At 48.4% G+C, this 20068-nt stretch overlaps 1 protein-coding gene and 1 long non-coding RNA gene across 2 annotated transcripts; one reads left to right on the top strand and one right to left on the bottom strand.

Moving 5' to 3' along the window:
- Positions 1-353: 353 nt before the first annotated feature.
- On the bottom strand, positions 354-20048 carry LOC135278638 (uncharacterized). Its single transcript, XR_010346088.1, has 3 exons — positions 18683-20048; positions 6296-6467; positions 354-3726 (listed from the first exon to the last, which is right to left on the bottom strand). It is a non-coding gene; the product is annotated as an uncharacterized LOC135278638 (long non-coding RNA).
- Positions 4692-13315, top strand: SLC2A2 (solute carrier family 2 member 2). The gene is made up of 11 exons (XM_064385241.1): positions 4692-4861; positions 5512-5607; positions 6129-6385; positions 6908-7032; positions 7758-7873; positions 8410-8572; positions 8948-9135; positions 10004-10108; positions 12233-12334; positions 12745-12948; positions 13122-13315. The coding sequence occupies exons 1-11, from the start codon at positions 4847-4849 to the stop codon at positions 13311-13313; spliced, it is 1563 nt and encodes a 520-aa protein (XP_064241311.1). The 5' UTR covers positions 4692-4846; the 3' UTR covers positions 13314-13315.
- Positions 20049-20068: the final 20 nt, after the last annotated feature.

The raw sequence follows: 20068 nt of genomic DNA, 5'->3' as shown, positions 1-20068 counted from the left end.
CAGGTGGGATGTGCTTTGTGGTGTCTTCTTCAAGCACCAGACACCCTCCTGTTGGGCTGGTGCAGCCTGGAGAGTGTAGGGATGGCCACAGGATCAGATACTGGTATTCAAATCCCATCACAAACACTGATTGCCACCAGCTCTTTGTATTTTCATTGTGGTTAAAATAAAAATCAAATAAAGCCCAGAGCTTTTATTGTGTTGCAAACTGATAACTGTTTTGGGGTGTTTTTTGTTCTACTTCAAGTGACAAATGCACAGCTTTGGATGATTTTTGTTATTATGGGTTTTTGCATACAGTGATGAAATAGCAGGCAGTCATTGAGTTTAAACGACTCAGGTGGTTTGTGAATGTATTTTTTTAAATCTCAGAATAATTTGAAACAAAAATCAGAGAAGCCAATATTACCACAGTCTTGTCTATGGCATGTGTGTATGGAGATAACACAGAGCAAATGCTTTTCTGGTGCCAACCACAATAAAACACAAAACTTCACCATTAAGCCATGCCTTTTATGTTTGGGTAAATAAAACCTGGGGTGTTGGACATGGTAAAGGGGATTTTCAGGGCTCCCAGTCACTGTGCTCTTTTTCTGAAGACTCTTGGGAAGGTGGTTTTGGAACAGGATGAGTGCAGGGAGGTGGGACATGCTCAGCAGTGAGCAGTGGCCTAAGAATGTCTTGATGGACCATCACCACCTGAAAACTCCTCTTCTACAAAATCGACCCATGGTTATTATAAAGACATTTCCCCTCCAAATGTTACTAACTTTGATTTGCTTTTATTTTGCTGCAAGTAAAATGTGCTTATGGTTGATTAATGCCCTCAGAAACTACTTATTAGTAGCATTTAAAGAAATAAAACCTGCAGCTCATTTTAAAATGCTGCTTCTGGGACTTTTTGCCCAGGAAAGGAAATTTGTTCAGCTGTACAGTGCTATGAAATTGTATAACTTCAGGGATGAGTCATGGCAAATGGAAGAAAAGCCCTGAGAGCTGGCATGAGGCCATCATGCAAGGGCCATGGTTGGCTGCACCACGCTGGGGAGATGCTGGGTTCCATGCCAGGTGAAGGATGCTCAGAGGTAAGGCTGTAGCAGCTACTTGTGGGAACTGAATCTTTTCAAACCTGTTTCAGAATCATTACCAAATTGCCTTTGGTTTGGGGGTTGACACTATGTATTTTGGGACAGAGCAGGGATGCTCAAGGTGACACTGGCCCCAACCCAGAGCTGCAGTGGTTGCTGGAAATGGTTGAAGTCAAGCTGCAGTTCATTGTCTCCATGTGAGCCCACTTAAGGTCTTTTCCTGCTCCTACAGTTTGATGCTCTGTGACTGGGGCCAGCAGGAGCATCGTGCAGGCCAGCAGAGACTGAACCTGCCTGCTCCCAGAGGGGTGGGGTGGAGCTCCGTGTCACACCCTGCCTATGTCTGGGCTTAGCCACCACCTGGCACGGCTCTGAGGAGATCCAGCAGAGATTCCTTAGCAGTCAGGATGCATTTCCTGGCACAGGACACCTGTCACAGCCTCTGCTGCCCTGCAGCATCCGTGTCCTGCCCTGTGCTGCAGTTGGGACCTGCAGCCGGGAGGTTTGCAGGGTTTGCTTCCCAGTTTTTCTCTTCTGGGAGATGCTGCACCACCCAGAGCTGGGGGGTGGGAAGGGGCTCATTAACCTCTGGTATCTTTACAGCAGTGCTGTAAATGCACCGAATTCTCTCTCCTAAATGTGTTTTATCAGCCTCAGCTGCTGTCTCACATGTGGCCTCAGCACTGCTGCCTGCCCCAGCTGATGTGCTTAGAGAAGAGAAATGAAAGAACATAATTTTGGTTTCATGCCAGCCACTGATGTGCTGCATCAGCCTGCTCTTTGATAGACAGTGTCTTGCAGACCAGATCTACCTTTTTTCCTTTGTTTTGTTTTGGTTTATGGCATACTTCTTCCTTTTTTTTTAACATCAAAGCTGTCTCTGAATGACCCAGAGCAGTAAAATGGATGTGCAAATTGCCCTGTCACCTGGGTATAGCCTCACAGCCCCTCTGGAATCTTTGAATTCCTTCCACTGAGGTGACAAGCATGTTCAGCTGTTCAAAAGCAGAGCCCCACCATAAACTTAAGCCCCTTGCTTTTATCACACACAGATTATCAACACCACCAATTACACTACACACAACACAGAGTAGGCAATAAGCGTGGCAATTCTGTCTAACATTATGCACAGTCCTTGCACTTTATTATTTAAATAAAGCATTAGCAATAATGCAGACCCTGTTGTTTGCCAATCACATAAACACTGCCTGGCCAGGCTCTCCAGCCATGGGATGGGTCAGTGTTCCTGTGCTGTACCACTCTGCACCCTCTGGACTGGGATCACAACTGGCTGTCAGATGTGCAAGAGGTTTTATGGTAGGTCATTCATCCTGGTGGAGCCAGGCCTGGTTCTTTATCCTGTAGGAACACTCTGCTTCTCTCCACCAAGCCAACAATCATCCCCTTTGGAAAGTGATTGCAGTGAGAGGAAGATTTACACATCAACCTTTGCCATCCATGAGCCTTGGGACCAGCCTAAAGCTGGCCTCTGCTAGTCACCACATCCACATCCAGCCCCCTGTTCAGAGAATCACAGTCTGTTAGTGCCACTGAGAGTTCAATATGTTAAATACTAAATTGCCTGGGGCCAAGCTGTGGAGGAGAGTGTCACTGCCCAGCTGACACCAGCCAGGGGCTCAAAGGCAGAGGTGAAGCAGCCCTGGCACTGGGTTGCAGCATCTTGCCTGGCAGGGAGGGTAAGAGGGGCCAGGGAGAGGTGGAAAAATCCTGGGATAACTCCATGCCTTTTGCCAGCAGACCTGGCCAGGGGATATGTGTGGCTGTGGGGCTTCCAGCCTTTGGCATCCACAGTTTCCATGGAAGTGGAAGGGCTGCTCCTGCGGAGGTGAGTGATGTTCATCCGTGCCTCCAGCACTGTCCAGCTGCTCCACACCCTATCCCCAGGCAGCCGGATTCCGGGAGGGCTCTGCTCTGAGCAGCAGTGGGCAGGACATGGGAAGGCCACCCTGCTCCTGGTTTGGTGGCCTTTGATCCCTCCAGTTCCAGTAGTCTGGGAAGAAAAGGGAGGGAAAGCTCTTTGTGCCAGGCACCTGCAACAGGATGGGGATCCCTGAGGGGTACATGGGAATCCTGGAGGGGAACATCTGTCCTGGCAAAGTTTTCACACTGCCTGAAGGTTTGGTCTTGGGTGAGGGCCCCCATTTGTTGTCTGATTCAAGCCTTAGCAGCCTGGTAATTGTCAAATCCTGACAGTCCCATTGTGAAGGTATTTAACTGCAATGCAAAGAAACTGCTTGTAAATGCCTGGGTATCCACACACGGCGAGCAAACAAACACCATTGGCAAAGATCTCAGCAGGAAGGACAAATATTGGGGAAAACTAAAAAGCTCAGCCTTGGGGCCCTTCCTGTCACAGCTACACCAGCCCTAGAGGGGAATGCAGGTGCTGTGGCGGGAATCAAAGCCTGCTTAATGTAATGAACTTTCCTCTCCCAGTTAAAGTTTTACCTTTCTGGAGACCAGTGCAAAGATTAGTGGTCTTACACTCATCTTTGTTGTTTTTTCTCTTGCTCTTCCTCTGTAGAAAGTACATTTTGTGCTCATGTGAAGCCTGGCTGACTGAGAGCATCATCCAATGAGTGCTGTAGCTTGGCTGCTGAACCCATCAGGGGCTGATCTGGAAGATAATGACTTTAATCAGCATTAATCACCTTCCCGGCTGACTCAGACTTTGGCACGGTCTGCTGCCGCTAAGGATGCCACTGTCCCCCCCACCCCGGCCCTGCAGCTCCTCTCTCTGACCATGTCAAGGACAGCAAATCCCGAGCAAGACCAGCTCAGACCAGCTTGTGCAGATGTGCAAAGTTCGTGAAAGCCGAGTGAGCTAACGCAAAAATATTTGGCAGAATCAGTAGCACTTGGCAGCATTGGCAGTATTACCCAGAATCCACAATATTTGACAGCACAGCCATCAGCTGGTGGTGCTGAAAGGCTCAGTGTTCACACCACTGTAGGATTTTTAATGAAAGCCTCTTTTAATGTACTATTCTGGGTAATTTTGTTGTGTTCTATGTCCATACACACAGCTATCTCCTCTGATAGGTGTGTACTGGCATTAGAGCTGCCTGCTGAGGGGGCTCTGTGTATGCAGGTGTCTGTGTATGGATACACAGAGAGACCTGTATACATCTGTGTTTATATGTGGCTCTGTATGTGATATATACACATGAATATATTTTAAAGCAGGTGCTAAATGCTATTTAAATAAAACTCTTAGTCATTTTCTAGCTGCTTTGCTACTAGAAAATGTGCTGGAGAGGTTTCTTCTCCCTGATTCAGCAAGAGGATTGTGATGTGACATGCAAACCCAGCACAGAAGCCGAGGTAGGTGTTGAGCATCTCAAAACAGGCTCAAGCCCCTGGCACGTCACATTCCCAACTGTTCAGCTGAGGGACAGCCCCAAACCAGCCCTGTGGCTGGATCATTTGAATTTTCCAGATCCACTCCATGTCTTTGCAGGTCTCTCATTGTTTCGTGTGTGTCCCAAACACGGGGATTGGTGGTGGCTGCTTTGAGCTGAGCGGTGGCCAAATAACGCGTGGAAGACTTGGGTTTCTCATTAACTCCAGAGTTGATATAGTCCCATCTCTCCAAGCACCAGCCCGTTTTCCTGCCTCCATCCCAGCTCTGCTGTCCTTCCTTCCCTGCCCAAGCCTTCACCTTGCTCTGCAGCCCAGGACAGTGACTGTTCCCAGACGGAGAGCGGAGGAGCAGCAGGGTGGATGAGAGAAGGAAAATGCAGACAGAGAAGGTAATCATGGCTCGCCAGGATTCTTGCACTAGACTTTCCAGTGGAATTACTAAAATTTCTGCAGGACCCCAGCACTGAGCAATCCCTTGCCAAAACCAAAACTAACAAAAAAAATCCCCTCCACTAATTAACTGGGCACTGATGGCAAAAGGGAAAAGGGCCAAGGGGCTATTTTTTATTTTAAGAGGTCTGTTGGCTCACTGGATAACTTTAACTGTGATGGGAAGAAGAAATGCTTTAAACAGCACTGCTGGAAAACCCTGTCAGTGGTTTTTTCCCAGCTGTTGTACTCCAGGGATGGGGATGGGGAGCAATTGCTGCTGCTGCTGCTTCTTGCACCTCTGTACTGGGCAGAGCTTTGGCTCCCACGAGCTCCAGGGCCAGGACAGGCAGTACAGCAGGGAGAGCTGGACTGTCATTGTGGGGCAACACCACTCTGCCCTGGGGGCCGGATCTTGCCTGTCCCCATAGCCTTTCCTTCTCCTTTGGAGCAAGCCAACCACCTGTGCTGCTGCAGCAGCACCCCTGGATGCCACTGTTCCAGCCAGCTGGGCAGCAGGGTCCCCTGGGACAGGATGGGATGCAGCCCTCCCCCAGTTTTGGCACTGCTAGGACAGTATGATGAGGCTGTTCTTTGCTTCCTGCCCCAGCACCTCACAGGAACACTGGTCCTCTCCGTCTTCACTGCGGTTTTGGGCTTCTTCCAGTATGGCTACAGCCTGGGGGTCATTAATGCCCCCCAGAAGGTAAGTTGAGCCCCTCAAGCTGTGCATGGCAAAGGAACTACGGCCTCAGGGCAGCCAGGGCCAGTTTGTCCCTTGCAGAAGCCCTCAGGAAGACTCTGTCCCTTCCCAGGCAGTTTCTCCCACAGAACAAAGCCCCCATGACAGGGCAGTGGGCTGAGAACACAGCCAGGACCCTCCACTGGCACTTCCCCAGGGAAAGGAGAGGGATTCTGCTCACAATGGAGCTGTTCCCACTGCAACACAGTCCCTGTGCCTGAGCCAAGGGATTGTACCCCTCCACCAAATCCAGTGCCAAATCCAAACACCATGCTCAGCCCAGCCCCGGGAGGGGGAATGCTTTGTGCCTGCCCTTGTGGCCCTTCCCCGCTGAGGTCTGGGTGTTGTGGAGCTGGGGGACCCAAGATTTTACCCCTGCAGAGCCTGCAATGCAAATCTTTTTCTGAGGCAGAATAAAATCCAAAACGGGGGTTGGGGTGGTTATAGATCCCAGCTGAGGTGTTTCCCTTCTTTGCCTGTCACAGGTGATAGAAGCGCACTACGGGCGCGTGCTGGGCATTGTGTCCCCAGACAGATACTCCACCAATGCCTCCGGGGAGGATGGCACGTTCCTCCAGGCTGGCACAGAGGGCACACTCCCAGCTCCGACTGACGGCAGCGAGGAGCTCGCTGCCTCCCCACACATCCTCACCATGTACTGGTCCCTGTCCGTGTCGGTGTTTGCTGTTGGAGGCATGGTCTCCTCCTTCACCGTGGGCTGGATCGGCGACCGGCTCGGGAGGTGAGAGGCTCGTGTGTGCTCTGACTCTGTGCCACAGCCCAAACCCTTCTGATTGATTTTTTCCCATAGAACTATTTCCTCCCTGTGGAAATACCATTTGTGTTATTTTCAGCAATTTAGGAAAAAAAGGAAAAATAACCCTCCCAATTTCCAAAATACTGTTTCAACCAGGCTGGGCTTTTTAAAACCCTCAGTTACAAATCAGACATTTTATTGCAACTTGAGCGTTTCAGAGAGCAGCTAAAGAGCAGCCTTGATTAAGTTCTGAATTCCCCCTTTTCTTTCCCTGGCAAAAGGAAGAGGAGGATATCTGCATGGTATTTGCACAGGATGTAAAGTATCATTTATAATATCATTTTAACTACTCTGATTGTACCCTGGTCCCTGTATTTTGCAGTGCTTGCTATCATTGTTTTTCCCCTGTAGTACTGATTAAGTGACTTCTCAGTTCCTCTTGTGTGTTGCAATGGCTGCTTTGGCTGAGAGAGGTGCCAGAGGAGCTGTGCTGCTGCTGCCTTGCAGAGTGAAAGCCATGCTGGTGGTGAACGTCCTCTCCATTGCTGGGAACCTCCTCATGGGGCTGGCGAAATTTGGGCCATCCCACATCCTCATCATCTCCGGGAGAGCGGTCACGGGGCTGTACTGCGGTGAGTCCAGGCTGGTCAGCCACTGAAAGCAGCTCCCTGGTAGCGTGTCCAGGGCTGCAGTTCAGTTTCCCATATTTTTTAATCCTTTTTTAGTTCAGAAGGGGTTTCACAGGTGGGAATTTCCCTGTTCTCCCTATGTCTGCCCTTCGTGATCCAGGATCTTTCCCAGAAGTGTTTGGGTTGGCTCTATCAAATCTTTATTTTACGCATACTGAAAGGAGCAGGTCCCTCTGAATCTCAAGGATGAGTCTTGCTGGTGGCTGCTGCAAGAGCACATCACTATCCAGGCTGCTTAACATCTTCCCTAGACAGAGAGCATGGGACCACTGTGCACAAAGAGGATATAGCCAGCAAATAATTGGGAATTACATTGGAAATCACAGCTCTTTATTCTGTTACTGGTATTCAAATACAATACTCCACTCTGAGATTTCAAGGCACGTTTTAAGAAGGCTCTTCACCCTGTGATAACTTCAGCAGATAATCCCTGCTCTGTGCTCAGATGTGTGTGTTCAAGTAAAAAGGCTTCCCAGGTTGGGGCTCTGAATGCAGGGGCATCCCAGCACCTTTCCAAGGTGCAGGTGGCTCCCAGCCAGGCGTGAGGGGCTCGGTGGGGTGTGGGGTGCAGCACACAGGCTCCATCCTCCTTTCCTGTTTGGGAAGTGCCTTCTGCTGGTTGCTGAGCTGTGTCTGGGAGGGGTGACACCCCCGTGTGCTCGCTGCAGGGCTCTCCTCGGGACTCGTGCCCATGTATGTCAGCGAGGTCTCTCCCACGGCCCTGCGAGGAGCGCTGGGGACGCTGCACCAGCTCGCAATCGTCACAGGCATCCTCTTCAGCCAGGTAAGCAGGAAAACACACACATCCAGAGAGGGCGTTTCAGAGAATAGGAAGACCACAGTGATGTACTGGATTATTGTTTACCGTTCCACCCCAAAACTGAAGGAGTGTGCAAAACAATCTGCTTTAATGGGGTTAAACCCCTGCTTTCAGTAAGATGTGTCTTAATAAAGACAACTTCTCAAGAAATAAAAAATACTTCTGGCAAACAATTTCTCCTCTCCCTGAAAAATTTTTTTCAGCATCTCATCAGTGTCAGGATCCTGAGCATTAGACTCCTGAAAATCAGGTTCTCAAAAATGGCTTCATCAGGGAAGTAGGGAGCCCAAAGCCCCATCAGCATTGCCCACCATGGCACAAGTCCCAGCTACACAACAGCTGGGCACATAAATGTACAGAAAACAAACACATCCAGAAAAAGAGTTGGTATTTGCTTCTAGTTTTCCCCCAGCTTGTCACTTCAAAAGACCATAGTGGTCAATTGCTTTCTCTTCTTAGGTTGCAAAACGATCCATTCAAGTATGCTTCAATTATTTCAGATCCTTGGACTAGACTTTCTTCTGGGCAATGACGAGATGTGGCCCCTGCTGCTTGGCCTGTCTGGCGTGGCTGCCCTGCTGCAGTTCTTCCTGCTCTTACTGTGCCCTGAGAGCCCTCGATATCTTTACATCAAACTGGGGAAGGTGGAGGAAGCTAAAAAAAGTAAGAAAGACATTCTGGGCTTGTCTAGAGTTGGTTTTATGCTTTACATAGTACAAAACAAAGAAGGAAAAGCCTGGCTGAAGACTCAGATGTGACTGTGGTTGTTCCATCTAATGCTCTGAGCTGCTGAGTTACAAACTAGCTCTAGATCAAAAACTATTGAGATATTTGCATGAGACTGAGTAGCACTGCTGAGGGATGAGGCTCAAGAGTGATCTCAGGGCTGTTGCAGAGCTGTTGTGCTGCTGCCCCTGACTAAGCAGATGCACCCTGGATCCTTGGCTTACCTTGAATTTTGCCTAAAGAGATTTTGTCCTTATGTATACAACTTATCTACCACTGAAAATAAAATGTCAATCTTTTTTTTTCCCTAAGATTTGAAAAGGCTCAGAGGAAACTGTGATCCAATGAAAGAGATTGAAGAGATGGAAAAGGAAAAGCAAGAAGCTGCTAGTGAAAAGAAAGTCTCCATAAGACAGCTTTTCACCTCTTCCAAGTACAGGCAGGCTGTCATTGTGGCACTGATGGTGCAAATATCCCAGCAGTTCTCAGGAATCAATGCGGTGAGTCTCCCCAAAATGTTTGTCTCTCAAGAGGTTCATGCTGAGCATGAAAAGGCAATTCTGGCTCCATCCAAGCCATGCAGGGATGGAAGAAGGCTTTCCCATGGCTGTAGTGGGCTCCTGGGTCCCTGCCAAGCTGGCTGTGGGAGGGAGGAGGGGAGAAGGGTGGGAGGGAGTCCAGCACAAAACCAGCTGGCACAGCAGGCCCACGCTGAGCCCTCCCCCATGATCCTCACCTACCCAAGTTTGTCAGCAGTTTGCTGTCTTTCATGACATCATGCTTACCTCAGAATCTATTTTCTAGCTGTTTTTAGCTAAACAACTTTTGCATCACCTCCTGGAATACCAGAAATCGATTTGACACCCAGAAACATTAAGGAGCACACAGGGATGCCCAGCCTACCAGGCTCCAGGCCATGCCCATCCCATCCACCAGCCACCCTTTACCTCCTGCCCTTAACTTTCACCAGAATGAATAACCTTATTCTTGGGGAGAAGAAAAAAATGGGAATCATTGCAATGAGAATATTTTAAAATTAAGATATTTGTTTCATACTAAGATATTTATCTTGAGTGCTCAGTGCTGGTGATCTGGATTTCAGATTAAACATAGACTACATAGAAGAAAACAGATTTAATGTGCAAATGCAGTAGCTCAAGAGGGGAATTTCAACAGGATTTTTAACTCCCTCAGGCTCCTATGAAATTTTCAGCTTTAATTATTATAACAAGCCATTAAAAGTTGAAAAATTAATCATAATTAAATTACGCCACATCTCAGCCAAGCAAGTGCATGCTCTTCCCTCATGAAAACAAAAAGTTTCAACAGCCCTGTTGCCTAATCCTTCATCCTGATGTATTTTGATAGATCTTTTACTACTCCACAAACATTTTCGAGAGAGCTGGGGTTGACCAACCAGTTTATGCAACCATCGGTGTTGGAGTGGTGAACACGGTCTTCACTGTTATCTCTGTAAGTAAATACTTCTGCCCCCTGGACTACAAAGACACATAAGGTACAACGCAGTTTTGAAACATGATTTTATCCTGGAGCTGGGATTTGCAGTGTTGCAGGACTGACCCTGAATGGCTTACAGGGAAATATCATTCCCTGGGAAAGTTGAATTTGAAAATGCAAGCCTTGACATGTGGCTATCGATCAGCACTGCTTAAATGCCTCGTGAGTGGAAACTGCACCACTGTGTTCAGGGCAGCTCTGAAAACTCTGCATTTCCCCCCAGAATAAAAGTTGCCCATGCAATTCTGCAGGTCTTATTTCCCCAGAGAGCAGGCAGGGGATGGGGACCCTGACGGGGAAGTCACCAGCTCCCAGTCTGCTCTTACCTGTTATCTTTCTTTTCTGTATGTACATAGCACCTGCACGAGTGCTATCCAAAGGCTATTCCACAGTAATAAAAGTAATCCAGCACCTATCCTCATCCTATCTGTGCAGGGCTCTGCAGCAATAAAAGGATGGTTCTGTTTCCACAGACCTTCTCTTCATTTGTCTCTCTCTTGAGAGGATTAACACAGTTCCTATCAGCCGGCAATTAGTTTTATAACATGGCTATTAATATAAGACCAGGAAATGCCAGGCTTATTTCCCTCATATCTCTTTAGAGATTTAGGGAGTAAAGAACTTTCACCAACATGATGCAGGATTGGCTGCAAGGCAGAAATACACAGCTCCAAGAGATTTAGTACAAGGAGACAATTTTAAACTGACAGAGAGGAGGATTTGATTAGATATTAGAAAGAAATTCTTGTCTGTGTGGGTGGTGAGCCACTGGCACAGGTTTCCTAGAGAGGTTGTGGATGCCCCATCCCTGAACTGTCCAAGACAAGGCTTGGTCTTGTGGAAGGTGTCCCTGCCTATGACAGGGGGTTGAAATTGGATGATCTTTAAGGTCCCTTCCAACCCAAACCATTCAAACCCCAGTATGCGTGAGAGAGGATATCTTGGAGTGTACCTGCCTTAGGGAAAGTCCATTGTAGGCCCCATGAGGAGAAAATGTGATGTTATGTGCGTGAAATGAGGCACAGAGGTATGCAGCTGGAAGAAACCTTTCTTCAGCATGGAGGGTGTCCTGCAGTTTGATCCCCATGGCTGTAGTACTTGCAGCCTTGGGCATTTGCTCTTTGCTTCTTTTTTCCACGAGCACTTAAAAATTACCTGCTTTTGTCAATAAATGACAGACCCTGATCAAAAGGCAGAAGTGCTGACAGCTGGGTGGACCTTGAAAAGGGAGAAGGGAGCAGAGACTCATCCTCTGCAGCTTCACGTGTGAGCACATGAACTGCCTCTAGCAAAAGAGACTCTGGGAAGTGTAAATCATGGCTGTAATGGCAGCAAAGGTGGAGCTGCTGGCCAGAGGTGTCCTTTCAAGCAGAGGGGAAGGAGCAGGCAGCCTCAGAGGCTGATGTGTGGTTATGCCAGGACAGCTGCACTGTCCTCTGGAGGGAACTACAGCTCCCTGTTGCGTGAGGTGTCTGGTACAGACTTAGGTATCCGTCAAAAACTGGGTGACATGGCTGGAGTCCACCAAGAGGAGCTGAGAAGGAGCAAATAAGCTTTGTGACTACCAGCAAAGCAAAAGGAGTCTGGGAGTGATTGGAGGAAAAATCCTGACTGCACCTGCTACACAACTATCCCTGCCTTAGGACAGGCAAGGTGCAATGGCCCGTGACGTGACCTGAATTGTGCTACATTTTGAAGCCTGATTTCAAACTAATGCAGACCTAGTAAGTTTTTAGTTCCTGGAAGAAAAAAAGAAAAGGGAGAGAGAAAAAGTCCACAGTCAGCAATTCACGTGTAGGAGCAGTGGGAAGTCCTGAGAGCTTGGAAATGCATGGGCTGTGAGTGTGTGTGCCTTTGCCTTGCCCTTGGCAGGGTCACTGCTCAGTCAGGCTCCCCAGCAGCTGCCAGCAGAGTTTCTGACACTTGGAAACCAGCAAATAAATCTATACCACTAGAGTTAAAAGAGCAAAAGAACAAAAGAGCAAAAGTGTGACAGTGGTAACAGGCTGGTTATTGCTAATGGACCTGATCCTGAGAGTGGTGGTGCTGCACACTGAGCTCCTGCTTGTGTTTCTACAGGTCTTGCTGGTGGAGAAGGCGGGCAGGCGGTCCCTGTTCCTGGCAGGTTTGATGGGCATGTTAGTCAGCGCCGTGGCCATGACAGTTGGGCTTGTGCTCCTGGTAAGGATTTCTCTCCATTTTTTCCCCTTGGTTTGAAAAGAAGATCCCATCAAAGTCAGTCCAAACCATTGCTGCAAGCCCCTGTCAAGATGAAAACGCAAATAAGAGGTGGCCTCCTTTGCTGAACACCCTGGTTATTAAAGGGTGCCATTCTGCCTCATTTTGCTGAGCTGCAGGCAAGGAGAGGGCTCAAAGTAACAGCTGAGCTGATGACTGTGAACTCCTCCAGGCAGCAATGCTGGCACCACATGCCCAGCCAGCACCTGGCACAAGAGTTTAAAACCTTAATTATTCATGTCCTGTCTCCCTTTGTCTGAATAGAAAGAAATTTCTGAAAAAGAAGCCTAAATAAAGTAATTAGTGTTAATTAATAAGAGTTACTTTGGGACTATAACACCAACCTCTTGCAGAGCCAGTTTGCCTGGATGAGCTACGTCAGCATGGTCGCAATCTTCCTCTTCGTCATCTTCTTCGAGGTGGGGCCCGGGCCCATCCCCTGGTTCATCGTGGCCGAGCTGTTCAGCCAGGGCCCGCGCCCTGCCGCCATCGCCGTCGCCGGCTTCTGCAACTGGGCCTGCAACTTCATCGTGGGCATGTGTTTCCAGTACATAGCGGTAAGAAATCTCTTAAATCATACAAATAAATGACTGGCACGATCCCGTGTGAATGTGCCTCCCAGATTTCCATCCCCTGGCCTGGCTGGGATCCCCAGCTAGCCAGGGTAGGAAGGGGAAGCCATCCCTGTGGTGCTGATGGTGGTCTCCCCGTTCTCACTTTCCCACTGCAGGATCTGTGTGGACCATACGTGTTTGCAATCTTCGCGGGTCTGCTCCTCATCTTCTTGCTGTTTGCGCACTTCAAAGTGCCGGAGACGAAAGGAAAGTCCTTTGAGGAGATTGCAGCTGTGTTCCGCCGCAAGAAGCTCTCGGCCAAAGCCATGACTGAGCTGCAGGACCTGCGACGCAGCGAGGAGGCATAGACATCCCATGCACCCAGAAAGGAGGGACTGGGCATGCACGACTGGGCATGCACCTCCTTCAGGCACCATGGGAAGAACGCTGGGCAAAAGTCTCGTTTCACAACAACCTTGCAGCTGGCAGACCAGGCGAACCCATCCATCGGATTCCTTCTGGCTGCTGCAGTTCACACCTCCCAGCCACAGGTGCTAACCTGGCATTTTACTCTGAGACACTTGGGACAACTGGGCTGCAGGTAGAGCTAGGGAAAGGACAGGAGGAGTACAGTACATGTCCATCTCAATGCCCTTCTGGAAGAGCCCAGTGGGACAGTGATCTTACCAGACAGCATTGAGCAGGGCCGTCTCTTAGCTGAAATGAAGGAAAGAGGGGCTGGCTGATGCTGCAGCCTCATGTTTTCACTTTTTTATCCCCATCTCTCTGCTTCATTCTGCTGAGTGACCTGAGCCACCAGCACACAGCACTGCTCACCGAGGTGCTAAGGAAACAGGTGGAGCAAACACCCCCTTACTCTTGCTTCTGCAGAGGAAGATGGTGGATCCCACCTGAGCTGGTTGGGATGTACTTCCCTTGCTTTGCTATCTCTGCATTATGGAAATGCTGTCTGATCTCATATGGATTTCTCAGTTGCAATATTTTTTTGGAGAATCTTAGAAACTGTGGCTGGGCTGATGGGTATTTTTCCTACATTTCAGCCAGAATATTTAGCTCTCTCTTTCCCCCCAGGAAGCCTCTCCTCTCCTCCTTCTCACTGCTGCAGCACAAGGCATAGCACAACACTAACCACACAAAAAACCTGGGCACTCTTGGCCTCCATGTGAGGAGATTCGAGTCCTGCTGTCACCCCTTCCATGGTGTGACCATTGCCAGGGCACCTCCTTCCCTTCCTTTCATACAGTGCTCCAGACCCACAGGCTCCAGGTCCAGCCAAAGGCTCAGGGTGCTCATAGAGCAACAATTACTGATGACCCAAAGAAGAAATGGGTATTGGAAGGTTAACTGGAAAGTGCCACTTACCTAACCTCCATTTTGCATCACTTAGCATTTTGCTGGCTGGATGTGCTTCAGCCAAGATAGTGTGCAAGCAGGAGGTCATGCTGTTTCCATAGCCTTGTTTGTGCTCCTTTTGCTTTTTTATGAGACATTTTTATGTGGCAGAATCAAACTCCAAGGATTTTTCTTCCTTTTTTGGGGGCATATTTGTAACCATTGTAAAAGCCTGCTCTCTGCTTGACTTTTAAGACTTGCATGTTCCTTGTTGTGATACCAGGTTACTTTTTAGCAATTTTTTCAGGGTAGAAACCTGTTATTTATTTAGAGATGAAACACCAGCATTGCTTGGTCACTGTGTGCTCACCAGGGCTGCGGGTGAAGCAGTGGCCAAAATGTAACAGATAATTGAGCATAATGAAAAGCGCAAAATAGATGGGCTGAGGAGGATCATGCTGCTGCTATGGGTTTGGTTTTACGAGAGGTTCACGCTCCTTTCCATGTGCCTGAACTTTTTTTCCTTTGTAGACTTTACTGTCTTGGTATCAAGACCCTACAGCACACTCTGGTCACTTCCAAGTGATGACAAGTGCAGCCACAAGGTCCACTGGCAGAAATGCCTGTCCCTGGTGTGTGCACTGAAGCAGTAAGATTGCACCAAAGGCTTTGCTGGAGTGACTGCAGGGATTTAACTAGAGGAGAACTGGGTCAGTGCTGTCATGTGCTGCAGTGGTGGGTGACCCAGGTCTGACACAGGGCGTGCAGGGCTGTTGGAACCAGAGCCAGGGGCACAGGTCTGTGTGGAGCTGTCCATCTGTGTCCATCTCCCCAGGCGAGACCAACAGCCACGGCAGGCTCAGAAGCTCTCCACTGGCTCTGTTTACTGTAACTTAACTATAATGGATTATCTGAATGTACATTGTTATCTAGGTCTGTTAGATAAAAGATGAACAACATCTATGTCATGTGATGGCTTGCGCTGCTGTTTTTCCCCCTCTGTACCATCTCAGACATACATCCAGTGCCAGATGGCAGCCATTTCCCCAGCAGGACACATTTGCTCCACAGGTGGTAAAAGCTGTGCAAGCCCTCAGCTAAATCCCTTTGAAACAGGTGCTCCAGAGGTGAGACTTGGGGTTGGAGGCAGCCCTAGAGCTGGTGACAGCTGGCTTTGGGCCGGGATGAACCCTGACTGGAGGGGTGCCAGTGTCTGGCCCCAGCTGTCCACACTGCCCACCTCACCCCACTGTGAAGCACCTCCTTTCCATGGTGCTGGTGCCTAAAACCTGGTGGTGGGGCCTCTGTAGGCACGAGAGGCAGGAGGAGCATTTGGGAAGAAGTGAAGTTCAAAGCAGATTTGCTCCTGCTCTGAGTGTCCTGTCTGGCTGGTTTCCCTCTGATCATACAGGGGGTATGAAATTATTTCCTAAACTTCTGCTAAGTTTTGTCCTTTTGTCTGGGAAGGCATCAGTGACTCTGCCAGCAGCTCAGCAGTGAGGGGCCTTATTGATCAACATTGAGCAGCCAGTCCTGGTTTTCCCGTGGTGAATGACAATAGAAAGTCTGGTCCAGTTACTGTAGTGCAGCACATAAATCAGTTTAACAAAGCTCACAGCTACAACACTGAACTTCCCAGAAGAGCTGCCTGAGGGTTCAGAGGCACCTAAGGAAAATGGAGTGTCAGGCTGTGTTTCCTTGAAGCAGCTGCCATGTGGAAGGTAAGGGAGTTTTCTCCTTCCAGCCTGGGACAGGATGAGCAGAGTAAGGCATTGCTGGCCCTTTGTCCTCCCCACGGCTGCAGTGAAGGATCAAGCTGGGCTTTACTATCACAAGAGCACTTTAGCCATATGCCAGCACAGGACGGGGTCATTAGAGTTAGTTAAATCTGACTATATGTTTACTTTTGTCTCGTCCCATCAGGCTGACAATTAGGACTGTACACTTTATCTGTCCTTGCTACATGCAAGTTCCAGTTAAAACTTGTTCTTGAGACACAGCTTGTTGAATCACCATTTTTATCTCTCACAATTACAGTTTTACTAAGTTGCTAATCATTAAGAAAATTTAAAAGACCAAGTCAAACTTATTAGCTAAATGGTTGTTGCATTTTAGTAACATGCTAAATATGTTCTCATACCATGCCTGGCTAATAATGCAATATAATTAATAATCCCTGAGAAAGCATCTTGTCAGCAAGAGCTTTGACAGTGTTTTCCTAATGTGCTGAGACAACAGCCATTAGGACTTTTCTGTTGTGCCAACGCTATCTAGTCTCCCACTCTCTAGGCTTAATTTTAAAATTAGTTTGACTTCCCTAATTCAATAAACTCAGGACATTTGGCCCCATTAACGCTCTCCACACTAATTTATCACAGGTTTTTCTGCCTCACTTCAACTTGTTTTTCATCACTGAGAAGCACTACCCTCTATCTCTCGAGTCAAACAGCTGATAGTGATGATGCTAACCCAAGTACTAGGTATGCAGGGACAAAGTCTTTGAGGTATGATGAATTTTCTGAGGTGTTTCATGTTCTTATCTTTCACCAGAAATCTATGGGAACTGAGGAATTTCAAGGTAGGATATCAGGTCTGGATCCAGGAGAATGTGTAAGCATCAGATTAAATTTAAGATAACTGGATGTGCTCGAGTGTTTCACTAAATCCTGAAGCAACACTGGCAAATTTCACCCGGAGGCACAGCCTGAGTAGCTGTGCTGAAAGGGAAGCAATCTCCTCCCGAGCACTGGGGCAATAAATCCTGGCTGCAGATCAGCAGTCCTTAAATTCTACAGGCTGTAGATACAACTGCAGACCCAAGGCTTGGTTATCGCCCTGCATTTTGCCTCCCTGCACTCTGTTCAGGAGAGAGAGCGGCTCTGTGACTCTGAAAACTTCAGGCCTCCGGGTGGAATATCACTGCTCCAGCACTGCGGCAGCCCCAGGAGGAGGGAACAGCTGGAGTTACTTTGTGCTTTCCTTCTAGTTACAATTACTGTGGTTCCTGCTAGCTCAGAGTGTCACCGCACTGCCACCGCTTGCCTCTGATCCCCGGGTGTGCCCAGGGTGATTCCCTGGGAATTCCCACCTGGGCTGGGCACAGGAAGCAGATGGTGAATGGCAGGACTAAAGCAGTGCCCGGAGCAGAGTGGGTGCCTACGGCAAGGTCACTGCAGAGGGTCCCTGGCCCCACTCCTGCAACACAGACACACTGCACCTAGGAGCTCTGAGGGCTTCTGAGCGTGGCACTGCCCTGTGGAGGGGGATCGCTGATCCACAGCTCCTCTCACATCCTCCTGCTCAAGGCTGTGCCCACAAGCCAGCGTGAATCCTCACCCCAGCAGTCAGGACACGGTGGGATCCAGGAAAGTCAGCTCAGCAGCTGAAACAGAGACACTGCTCAGGCTGGAACAGGGCTGTTTACACCACTCCGCTCATGACCTGGTATTTCCAACCGGGTGCCCTGACCCCAGGGCCCAGAGGTGTAAACAGCACCTCTGCCTTCCGTGGGCTGGCTGCAAACAGGTGGGATGTTGCTGGAAACAGGTGGGATATTTCTGGAAACAGGTGGGATGTTTCTGGAAACAGGTGGGATGTTTACCCCAGCGCTGGCTGAAATGCGTCTTCTCAAGGCTGGGCTTTGATGAGGTGCTTCAGGGCATCAGACACTTCTTCAGGACACAACTGAGAACAGACACAACTCACTCAGTTTAAATCTTACTTTTTTTAGTTTTCTAGTCCCTTTTCACTTCTTAAAGACACAGACAGGAGAAGAAAAACTTGATAACATTCTGAGCCTGCTTGAGAGAAAAGGTGTGTGATCCAGCCATGCAACACTGGAAAGAAAATACCTTTAAATATGAAAGGCCGTGGTATTTCATTTACAAATATGCTGTGAATCAAAATGCTGTTCTTGTATAGAAAAGTGGGATAATCACATTAATACTATCAAGAACTGCACTTTAGAAAATTAATGTCGATCTAGACACAGGAACGATGCCTGCAGGCAATAACTGATGGATTGGATTTCCAATGTTTTTTATTGAATCTCAAATAAAAGCTGTCTTGGAATATTTGTTTTGGGTCTGAAAAAATAAATATCATCTACAGCACACTTCAGTAAAAAGACTTGATTTAGCCCAGAAGATCTCTCAAGTAATTCAAAATGAATCTGTTAATTGTGGAAAATCAGCCAAATTTATAAACTGATACTTGAGAAAGTCATCAGTAGTGCTTAGCCCCAGGCTGCTGCAGTTTGGGTTAAGAACAGTTGGTCGTTTTCTCACAAAGTGTTTTTTGAGAAGATAAAAAGCCCTAGAGCATGTGCAACCGGTCACACACTTGCAGGTAGACAAACACACACTGCACATGTTACAGCACTTACCAGGATGCCCCAGATTCTGCTTATCAACTCAGACAGCAGTAAAACGGGCAGGATAAAGGGTATCATCTCCAGAGCAGGCTGGGTGAGGCAGCATCCAGGGAAAGCCCAAGTAAAGCAGAGAGATGATGCTGAGGTCTCATGAAGTGGCCCCAAACTTAACTCCTTGGCTGTACAATTTGGAGTGTGTAACCAAGAGCGGGACCACAGGCAAACAAATCACAAAAATTAACACAGATCAAATAAAACATCTCATGGTGAACCATTTAAAAATGTGATGTTAAAAGTGACTTGTGTAGCTACCCCATTAGAGCACAGATGACAAAGTCAGGGTCTCAGGGCAAAAAATGTAGGACAGCACACAGCAGCCTGTGGTGGTGATGGCTGAGGCAGGGCTGCCACTGCTGCCACTGAATCCCTGCATTTTCCCATTTTTGTTGTGTTTGTAGGTGATCTGCAGGGCACCCTACAGAGCCAGGGCTCATCCGCCAGCAGCTCTACAGAAAAGCTCCTGGTGAATTTGTTCAAACAGCTCCAAGTGTTATGACATCTGATTAGGAGGGATTTAGTAAAAACAGTCCTTTGGCCTCAGGACCCCCCGATCAAGCTTCCATGGCCACAAACCTCTCCTGAGGCAGCGCAGGGAATGGTTGTTGGACAGGATGAGGGCTGTGTCATAGTTTAGAATATTTTGGATTGGAAAATCTCTTTAAAGATCATCTATTCCAAACCGTGGGTACTGACATCTTTCATTAGATCAGATTGCTCTAAACCCCCTCCACTCTGCCTGGAACATTTCCAAGGACAGGACATCCACAGTTTTTCTGAGCAGGGTTTTTCCAAACCTTCCCTCTTTTCAGTTTGAAACCATTGGCTTTTGTCCTGTCACTATGGGCCCTGGTAAAAAGATCTCTTACACATAATCCTCCTTTATATCTGGAAACACTGCAACAAGGTATCCCTGGCACCTTCTCCAGGCTGAACCCCAATTCTGACTTTCTTTAAAAGATCATCTTCATGGTCCTCCCCTGGATCTGCTCCAACAGATCCATTTGTTTCATACGGTGGGGACTGCCACATGGGGGAGGCCACAGTATTCCAGTACTAATAATTCCACCATTAACAGAACATCACACAGAAACCTTTGGTAAGGAACTCGGCCATCTCCATCCCTTTAGGCCGATTATAATGGTCTCAAAACGCTCGTTTCTGATTACTCCGAGCGGGGGCACACGAGGCACACAAAGGAGTTTTGTCTGTACAGTCACACACGGCTTTGGGGACATTTTGGGGACACACATTGCCCCTAAAGTCGGTCTAACTCGAAGCCGCCCTCAGGCACGGGCTGCCGCCTCAGCCGCCCAAGATGGCGGCGGGCCGTCTGCGCTG

This window comes from Passer domesticus, chromosome 11 (genome assembly GCF_036417665.1).
Source record: "Passer domesticus isolate bPasDom1 chromosome 11, bPasDom1.hap1, whole genome shotgun sequence".
Classification (NCBI taxonomy): domain Eukaryota; kingdom Metazoa; phylum Chordata; class Aves; order Passeriformes; family Passeridae; genus Passer; species Passer domesticus.
This window is presented reverse-complemented; position numbering and strand designations above follow the sequence as displayed.